This window comes from Labeo rohita, chromosome 14 (assembly GCF_022985175.1).
Source record: "Labeo rohita strain BAU-BD-2019 chromosome 14, IGBB_LRoh.1.0, whole genome shotgun sequence".
NCBI lineage: Eukaryota > Metazoa > Chordata > Actinopteri > Cypriniformes > Cyprinidae > Labeo > Labeo rohita.
This window is the reverse complement of record NC_066882.1, coordinates 9,407,275-9,418,152: the sequence shown is the minus strand read 5'-3', so window position 1 is coordinate 9,418,152 and position 10,878 is coordinate 9,407,275. Positions and strand designations below refer to the sequence as shown.

Here is a 10,878-nt window from a genome sequence, read left to right as displayed (position 1 = left end):
TTAATTCTCATCCATCTTTATTGTTTATGCTAGAACATGAGTGCGTTTAAAAACATGAGCTGGCAAATCTTTGTCAGCCAGTGGATATTTCGTCGTATTTACTGAATAACAAAGATGTGCAGTTACCAATTTCCATCTCACTATTACACTTTGTAACTGTTTGTACCATGTCAATATATTCAAATACAATTAATAAATAATACTGTTGAAATCCTCCTTACAGGCAACTGAGCAGATATTTTCACTCAGAGATGAATTATGTGACATCCTCTATTTAGTTTATAAGAAGTACTGGTTGCATGCTTGACAAAAGAAAGATCAACTTGTATTTCATTACGAAGCTCTGTGAAAATGATGAAATGGGATTTCTATCCTGCATTTCAGTAAAATACATTTGCCTCTGGAATCAATTTAGTTGCACATCCAAAAAAAAAAAAACAAAAAGGAAAGAAAAATTTAGTCCAAAAATGTACAATCAATTAATTCTAAACAACGTCTGATTGTTATTCAAATAAATGAGCAAGCAAAAGAATAATGTTAAGTCGTTTTCGGCCTTTTTCTTCATCCAGAGGGGGAATTTAAAGGAGACTTAATGAAAGAAAAATCATAAAAAAATACTTTCTGTTTTAATTTGTGTTATATACACATCTGACTTAGCAAAAGAACTGATCAAAAGGTTTAATAAATGTTAATTCTACAGATCTAGAGAATTGTTTTGCCTACGTCTCATTGTAGACCGTACGTTTGAGTGATTATGCCTCAATAGCTATAATTGCAACCTACATGTATTTGGACATATCTTCATTTTATCCTATAATGAAATCCTGGCAGGTGTCAGTCTCTAGCATGTGATCTATGAATCTCAGTCTTTGCTTACTGGGAAATTCCTTGTTTGAAAAAGTAGTGTAGCTCTGACACAAATAGCACAGTGGCTGTCGGAGGCATAATCAGAGGGCTAATGGGTAAAGACAACACCCAGTGTGCTATTTCATTTATTATAACATACTCTGAGAATTTTAATTTCAATTTCTCTAGGTCTACTGCCACCCTACGCACCAACTTGTAAAGTGAAAGACACGCTACCCAGGAAACGGTCAGTTGGTGAATCGTTGATGATGCCCTTGCCGTTTAGTTTGCATTGAACGTGTAGTTGGGTGTCATACTGGACGCTAGGAAAGCGCACGGCCACCAGTGGGGAAGAATAGTTTACCTGTTGGTAGAAATGGTGAAAAAAGCTATAAAATTATAGTAATTGTAAGGAATACTGAGACAAATGTGACCGTGGACCACAAAACCAGGCATAAGGGTAGATCTGAATAAAAGATGAATAAAAGCTTTCCAGTGATGTATTTTTTGTTAGGATTGGACAATATTTGGCCAAGATAGAACTATTTGAAAATCTGGAATCTTGAGGGTGCAAAAAAATCCAAATATTGAGAAAATCACCTTTAAAGTTGTCCAAATGAAGTTGTTAGCAATGCATATTACTAATGAAAAATTAAGTTTTGATATGTTCACCGTAAGAAATTTACAAAACATCTTCATAGATCATGATCTTTACTTAATATCCTAATGATTTTGGCATAAAAGTAAAATCAATAATTTTGACCCATACAGTGTATTGTTGGCTATTGCTACAAATATAACCGTGCTACTTATGACTGGTTTTGTGATCCAGGGTCACAAATGTGAAGTAGGATCACTTACATGTCTCAGTTTCCCATAATAAGGATAGTACCGCAAGTTGAAGATACTGGTATTGTTTGGGTAGAACTTGACTTCGCCGAGGCCTTCAGTTGACCCTTTCTGGAAGAACATTGACAAGCAATGACAAATAATGCAATGAAATTGGGTTACATAATATACTGTTATACTGTATAGTTATAACTCTACAGTATAAGCAGATTATGTTAGTCACTAATTGTTACCTTTACTCCACATGTAACATTTACTGGTATGCCTTGACCAGGCAGATACCCGAGAATCTGTCACAACAGAGAACAGTCAAGCTTTGAAATACCACTGACAATGCAGGATTTGTTCATTTAGTCATCTCTTAAATCAGGGTTCGTACAGATACTGTAAAATGAAATTCAAGGACTTTTCAGTCACTATTTTTTATTTACAAGGACTTCAGTCAGAGATCTCACTTATCAAACAATGTCTTCTCTTTAAATAGTTTCACTCTTCGACTGTTTAATTTAAAAAATCTTTAAAAATTTAAAAAAGATTTATGAAACCACTCAGAGATCCTGATCTGAAACAAATGATTCACATTTCACGCTCTGAAGTCTTGAACTGAACTCTTGAAGTCTTGAACCTGCACCTAAGTCTCGATCTGAATCAAAAGATTCGCGAACCCGCTCCGAAGTTCCAATCAGAATCAAATGATTTGCAATATGCAAAGTTCCAATCTTAATCAAATAATTTGTGAACCCGCTTCAAAGTTCTGATCTTAATTAAATGACTCACGATACGCAATCTGAAGTTGCGATCTAAATGAAATGATTCGCGATCTGATTGGAGCGCTTCGAAACAGTGAGTCATTTTGCGACGCAATGGTTTAACTGATTTGGAGTTTCGAAAAACTCAGTTTTACTCATCACGGCGTGGTTTTTAAAGTCGTTACAAGCGATGTCGAAATTCAAAAATAACTTGCTCTTTTAATTCGATCAGTTTTTTTAGTGAATCGCTTGAAATAAATGATCGAATTCACAAGTTTGAATCAATCGCAGCAGTTCCGGCGTAAATTACTTTGATTCAGTTCAAAATGAAATTGATTCAGTTCATCTGTTTCTCATTTTGCGTCTTTAGCCATGTTTACACACTGTCAGTACTACTACTGGCTTAGCTCACTAGTTTTTATTTATTTATTTATTAAATAAGTTGAAACAGTATTTATTTATTTAGTTTTTTAATTTGCATGAAAAAATATTAATGATATATAAAAAAAAATTAAAGATTTATTTCATAGATACATTGTCTTTCAATAATTCAAGCACTTTTCAAGTACCTTTTCAGGAATATTGCTATTTTCAAGGGTTTTCCAGGCCTTAAATTTCAAAAAGTCAAATTTAAGTACTTCACTTTAAGCACCTTGTACGAACCCTGTTATATTAACCACTAGATGGCACTAGAGCTTCAGAGCTGTATTTTATTCAGTTTCGGAGGGGCTTTGTTCTACAGACAAAATCATGTTTATAAGGTATGTTCCAAACTATTATAATCTCACCCGATTCATTTTGACGAGGATGCAGGGTTTCCCTTTTGAGTAGCCGAAATCTTTGTCCTGCAGGCCGGAGCATTCACCCAGCCAGGACCTCTTAAACTGACATGCCTTGCGCTCGGCGCTCTCCTCCAAGTCGTCTTGCATGAAATACGTATTGCCTTCGCACGGAATGTTCCGCCTATCCTGCACTGTATCTTCATAGGCTGCACCCAGCCGTGGCGGGAAACCGTAATAAAAGAGATGGAAGAGAGAAAAGAGAGAGAGAGAGACCATAAAATAACCAAACAATGGCTGTTGCCCAGCCTGGCCTCTACAACTTACAGGCTAGCACAAAAAGTGGGGCCCTGGCAGCACTGAGCAGTTACACTGAGTGCACAAAAGGGTTTCCCTCCTTGTCAGTATTTCTATAGACCGCGGGACTTGTTAAACAGCGTGCTGGAGCGATTTGAATCTGTGCCCGCTGAACAGAAAACGTATCTTCCCTATTAAAGAGTGTACAACCAAACTCAATAACCTTAGTTGTTCCTTATCTAGGACTTACGTCTCAGATGGGCTTCCAGTGCTTTCGCATACTTCTTCCACGAGCTTCGGTCAGAGGCGTTGAATGCAATGTCAAAGCCATGAGCTACATCTACATGTGGAAACATTGTCATACCTGCCAGGAGAAAATACAGGAATAATAGTATTAAGCTCATGTACTACAATTATGTTTATATACTTATATATTATTTTGTAATACTTATATTTTATATTTAAATACTTTTATTTTAAATTCAAACTATATCGTTTTAAAAACTAATATTAATAATTTTTACATTTTTTACATTTGTTACTTTAAATTGTCCATCCATCCATCCATTCTCCAATCCACTCATCCTCCCTTAGGTTTGCAGGATTTGCAGAATAATATACATTTTAAATAATTAATAATGCTATTACAACAAATAAATAAATAAATACATTTTAAATTAATTTCTATAAAAAATAAAGTTATATATATTCACACACACATACATACATACATATATATATATATATATATATATATATATATATATATACATTTTAAATAATAAATATTAATACATTTTCAATTAATTTCTCTGTAAAAAAGTTAAATATTTATATTTTGAAATAATAAATAATACATTTTAAATTGCTATTACAAATTGTAAAAAAATAAAATAAATACATTTTAATTTCTATAAAAAAATGCATATTTTAAATAACACATCTTACATTAACTTCTAATACAATTTTTAAAAACAATAAATAATAAATTAATACATTTTCTATTAATTTCTATAAAAAATAAAGTTTTATTTATATATACACACACACATATATACATTTTAAATAATACATTTTAAAGTAATTGCTATTACAAATTTTTAAAACAACAAATAATAACTAATTAAATTTTAAATTAATTTCTATAAAAATAAAAAGTTATATATATATATATATACATACACACACACACACACACACATATATATATATATATATATATATATATATACATTTGAAATAATAAATAATACATTTCCAATTAATTTCTATAAATAAAGTTATATATTCACACACATATTAAATAATAAATAATAATACATTTTAATTGCTATTATAAATTAAAATAAAATAATAAATACATTTTAAATTAATTTTTGTAAAAAATAAAAAGTTATATTTATAATTTTTTATTATTTTTTTTTTTTCTCAGCTTTTTTCACTATTTCAGTATTCACAAAGTAAAATTCAGATTTTTCCAACCTGGTGGCATCACTCTGTCATTGTAGGTGGGAGCATATGGACTAATTGACCACATCAGGCAGCACATACAACCAGCAAACATGGCCGCAAGGAAAATGTATAACGCTGAGTAGAAGAGCAGAATAAGGCCTGAAAAAAGATCAGAAAATATTGATGAATAAAGCAGGATTTCTTTGAAACCTTGTAAATCAGTTAGAATAACTGTTTTACATAACACAAAGTTAGTAAAGTGAAATGCACACACCACTATCTTTTCATTTGTTATTAATCATTATTCAACCTTGTGGATGAAACTTCGCATATGAGACCCAGCAAAAAAACGGAGCGCGGGCATTGTTCTTTAATTTTCAATTAAGAGTCCATTAACAGCTGATCAAATGGGACGTGTCGTCAAACTGAGCGGCTTTTGCTGCGCAGACAATTTCGCAGCGACTAGCTGCAGCCTGTCTTGTGTCCCCCAGCCACAAAGGCCTTTCTGTTTGAGCCTGGTGAAAATTCTCCCAGCTGTCCTTTCACTCAGGAACACAGTGAACCTCCGGTTGCCATCACAGTGACGGTCTTTTGCAGCCATACAGAGCCACGGCCAGCTCCAAGGAGCCCGATCACCCCATTCTGGCATTGTGAGGCCTCTGCGCTCTCCTCCTTTCATGGGACACGCATCACAGCGCTCCAGCAGCCCCTCCCCTCCCCTCCTGTGCTAAGGACGACTACGGCTGTTTATTTAATCCACCTCCAACACATTCCCCATCATATCATGCCCATGTAAAGCATAGAGATGTGTTACATCAAACGCTCAATATGGCCCATTGGTGCGTTGACATTTTCCTGTGTGTCCCCGGGAAACTTTCATAGTGCTGTTTAGATCATTCGTCCCGATGGGAATTTGCTGTGTTGCTCAGCAACGAGACGTTTAGCGGCAGCCATTGGCTGCTCTGTCATCGTCGGATGTCTTCAGGAAATGCTCGCTGCCAAAAACGTTCTGAGCTACATGTATATCTAAGAGCGTGTTGGAGGAGATCTGGAGGTCAAGGGAGCTTTGGGAAAGAGGGAGAGGAAAGCACGGTAGGGGTAAATGGAATGTGATCCCAGGCCAGCTAAGGGACTGTGACATTCGCTCTCCCGCTGAGGACCATTCCCCAGGCAGTCTGTTTTTGTCAAGATGTCTCTAAGCTATCTGTGCACCTATGTAAACACTAAGCTTGGACATGCACACACACACACACATGCACCCACAGTGACAGCGTGTACATGCACACACACTTGAGCGAGCAGAAGCACAACTCATCCCCCCCAACTCATTCCCATAACTCCACTAAAAACGGCAAATAATGAACAAAAACAATAAGCAATAGTCTCACTTGCCTTCGCTTCTACAGCGAGACCGAACATCACTAATTAAAGACTTAGTTTACAGTCCAAGTACAATTTGGATGCACTCCCTCACCCACAGACAAACGCCCTTTGTTTTTGCCGCTGAAACGGGTATCTTGTGTACATTCAAATGTAAGTTTGTCTTGTTACTCACTCCAGCTCTTCCCCGAGCGGCCCATAAACTCCTTAGTCTCTGCGTTCCACAGGTAAGTCTTTAAGTCGTCGATTTTCTCATGCAGCGTCCTCTTGGGCTTTGGCTTGGGCTTCCATTTCTCAAAGTTAAGGTCGTCCTGCTCCAGAGGCTGATGTTCTACCAGTCCTTCCTGTTCCACTTCCATGGCCTCCGCTAGCTCGTGTTTATGAAGCGATCCTGCGCGCTAAAGACAACACGGAAAGCTCAAAAATAAGTGTTTCTGAATCTCAATAGTAAGTGGTGTTAACCATTAAATGGTTAAAAGCTAATCTGTTGTTCTTTAAAACAAAAGGCTAGTATTTATCTTTAAAACAGTGAAAAGCAAGTGCATGAAAGCAGTGTGAATGAAACAAGTTTCACAATCCCATTGATCTATGAGAGGCAGAAGAGGACCCACACACTCGCTGACCCATGTTGGGAGATCTAACCTCTCACAGCTGCACAGGGTCACTCTTCAGCCAGATGTTACACACTCATTCTCAATATCAAGACACGCATAAAATGCGCTTTTATAAACGGTAAAGCTGGAAACAGTAAGATTCAGTGTGTTAACATTAGTTAAAGCATTTGGTATCATTAACTAACAGTGGGAAAAGACATGTAATCTAAGTTAATTTCTATACAGAAACTTTAAAGTTTACTAATGCATTGTGAATGAGCATTAAATTGTTTTACTTCATGATGCCTAATGCATTTATCATGTTTTTGTTTTTTGACAGGAAATGGCCAACTCAGGGTTGTTTAATATGACTGATTCAATGTACTAACTTAAATAAAAGTCATTTTTAACAAACAGGTCAGGTAGAAACAGCTCAGAGATTGTCTATACTACAATATATCAATAGGCCTAATGTAATATATTAACCATATGTCACCCTGGACCACAAAACCAACAATGCATTGTATGGGTCAAAATGATGGATTTTTCTTTTGAGCCAAAAATCATTGGGATATTAAGTAAAGATCATGTTGCATGAAGATTAGAAAGAAACTTTGATTAGTAATAGCCTATGCATTGCCAAAAACTTCATTTGGACAACTTTAAATGCGATTTTCTCACTATTTACATTTTTTGCACCCTCAGATTCCAGATTTTCAAATAGTTGTATCTCAGCCAAATACTGTCCTGTGCTAACAAATCGTGCATCATTAAAAAAAAAGATTCTTATGACTGGTTTTGTGGTCCAGGTTCACATATGAATGAATAATTGGACTAATTAACGATGAGCAAGTGAAAAACCTACCAGACGTTTGACCTACAGTTGGGTAATACCACGTTTATCTGCGTGCTGTCATATTGTTTACTACTGTGTATTGTACCAAGCACTAAATCCAGCAAGGTATGGTCATTGCAATGCCTTAATGAATAATAACCACATAACTGTGGTGCATTATGGTTATGGTCACTTGCCAGTTTTGAAACTTTGTCTTCCAGGAGCAGGTCCTCCGCCCCTCCCGCGGTAGAGTCGCGCTCCATGATCTCTCACTGAAGAATAAAGGTACTTGTTAAGCCAATCACATATACGAGCGGTCCAGGCGATTTACTGCGAGATTTCAGTCCACGAATAAAACTTGCAGCAGTCCAATAAAGTCAAATACTCTTGTGTAAAATAATTGTTCTGACTTTTTTTTTCCTTTCGAAGAAGATTAAAGAATATTTCGATGTCTTCTGGAGAAAAATTTGGGGGGAAGCTTTAGGGAATAAAAACTTTAATACTAAAAGTGCCCCCAAAATAAAGTCTTGATGAATGCACTGAGGCGACGTCTTCAGGTTTGCTTCACGCTGGCTGCACAAAAGTTAGTTCTAGTCAAGAAGTGTTCCTGAATTTCATTCAGTTTTCCTCTTACAACGGATGTCGGGTGCGGAGGAGCTTCTCGCTAGGAGTCGAGCATCATAGTGAATGGAGTCGAGCTGGAGAGGGAAAGTGGGGGTGGGATACAAAGTGGAGTTTTTTTGGCAGCAGCTTCATTTAGTGTTGTGTGGAATTCTGCACACGCACACCACATAGTCTCATTGTCTGCTGAAACAAGCTCTATGCAAAGACCCACAGCTTTATAAGTTTCTGTTCTGATCTACATTTGCCGTTGTCAATCACGAAGCACGGCATCAGCAACCACATTAGAACAGGTTGAGGTTTAGTATGCAGGAGCCTTCACTAAACAATCCCCATTGACTCGCAGGGCTGATAAACTGGAGAGAGTATTCACACGCATTACATAATGCATTAAAGAGACAAACGCAAAATTGTGTACTGTGTGCCAGCTTTGGTCTGCGTTGGCGTCGAAAGCGAAATACATTCACAAAGTTGACATCAAGCTTAATATTTGTACACAGATCACGTTGAGCTCCGTGAACCCGCTGATTTTTTTAAACCTGAAAAGAACTCGCGTCATGGAAAATTCGGTCTTGTCTGGTTCTTTCTGCTTTCTTTGGTGGAGAGCAGGTCATTCAAAGAAAGACCATCAAGCACTGAAACGAGCAGATGCAATCATTTACTTTGTGACAAAACGTATGGGGTTCCATTTGTGCCAAAAAAGAGGCGACTGCTTTGTGCTTTGTACTACACATTTGTCTTTGTCTACAGTTATTGCCTAATTATTCAGGAAAATCAGTATATGTTGACGTGCATGTTGTCTGTTGACGTCGTCTTAATCTGTCGTCCTGTCGTCTTTTTCTCTGTTTTTTTACTGTTGTCCTAACTCATTTTGTCCTGTCGACCTGTTCTGTCATCCTTACTGTCGTCTTATTCTGTCATGCTGTCGTCCTGTTCTGTCATATTATTCTGTCATGCTTACTGTCGTCCTGTTCTGTCATCCTAACTGTCGTCTTGTTCTGTCGTCTTAATCTGTCATGCTTACTGTCGTTCTGTTCTGTCGTCTTAATCTGTCATCCTTACTGTCGTCTTGTTCTGTCGTCTTAATCTGTCATGCTTACTGTCGTTCTGTTCTGTCGTCTTAATCTGTCATTCTTACTGTCGTCCTGTTCTGTCATCCTAACTGTCGTCTTGTTCTGTCGTCTTAATCTGTCATCCTAACTGTCGTCTTGTTCTGTCGTCTTATTCTGTCATCCTTACTGTCGTTCTGTTCTGTCGTCTTAATCTGTCATCCTTACTGTCGTTCTGTTCTGTCGTCTTATTCTGTCATGCTTACTGTCGTCCTGTTCTGTCGTCCTGTTCTGTCGTCCTGTTCTGTCATCCTAACTGTCGTCCTGTTCACCGCGGAACACCAGCCGCCATCTGGATTTGCTGTACGTCTATTATAATTACGGTACGGAGAAAAGAAGGGCTAAAAAGCTGACGAACATCTATATTTCAGCGGTTAAAATTTAAATGTGCTAGAAAACAGGGGAAAAGTATTTACAAAACGTATATATATATATATATATATATATATATATATATATATATATTGTTCATTATATAAGATACAATTATATTACTTTCAAATACATTACATCGTAAACACAGATAGAGACATGGTTGTTGAGAAAAAAGAATTTATTGAAATGTTCATGGTAACTTTTAATAAGAAATTTTAATAATGCATGTAGAAAAAAGGAGCAAACATTCAGTGTTAGAATGTATTTTAACAAACTTTATTTTTCAGAAAACTTTACAGTATAATGTATTCGAAAGTAATATAACTGTATCTTCTATAATGAACAATATATATATACGTTTTGTAAATACTTTTCCCCTGTTTTCTAGCACATTTAAATTTTAACCGCTGAAATATAGATGTTCGTCAGCTTTTTGGCCGCTTCTTGTCTCCGTACCGTAATTCCACTAATAGATGTGCAGCAAATCCAGATGGCGGCTGGTGTTCCGCGGTGAACAGGACGACAGTTAGGATGACAGAACAGGACGACAGTAAGCATTACAGATTAAGACGACAGAACAGGACGACAGTTAGGATGACAGAACAGGACGACAGTTAGGATGACAGAACAGGACAACAGTAAGGATGACAGAATAAAACGACAGAACAAGACGACAGTTAGGATGACAGAACAGGACGACGGTAAGCATGACAGATTAAGACGACAGAATAAGACGACAGTTAGGATGACAGAACAGGACGACGGTAAGCATGACAGATTAAGACGACAGAACAAGACGACAGTTAGGATGACAGAACAGGACGACGGTAAACATGACAGATTAAGACGACAGAACAGGACGACAGAACAAGACGACAGTTAGGATGACAGAATAAGACAACAGAACAGGACGACAGCATGACAGAATAAGACGACAGTAAGGATGACAGAACAGGTCGACAGGACAAAATGACAGTTAGGACAACAGTAAAA

General features: G+C 36.9%; 1 protein-coding gene across 1 annotated transcript; it reads right to left on the bottom strand.

Annotated features, from left to right (window-relative positions):
* Positions 1-8,485, bottom strand: atp1b4 (ATPase Na+/K+ transporting subunit beta 4). Its single transcript, XM_051127986.1, has 8 exons — positions 7,978-8,485; positions 6,528-6,750; positions 5,003-5,131; positions 3,771-3,884; positions 3,233-3,432; positions 1,929-1,985; positions 1,708-1,806; positions 1-1,210 (listed from the first exon to the last, which is right to left on the bottom strand). The coding sequence occupies exons 1-8, from the start codon at positions 8,041-8,043 to the stop codon at positions 1,049-1,051; spliced, it is 1,050 nt and encodes a 349-aa protein (XP_050983943.1). The 5' UTR covers positions 8,044-8,485; the 3' UTR covers positions 1-1,048.
* Between the last annotated feature and the right edge of the window lie 2,393 nt (positions 8,486-10,878).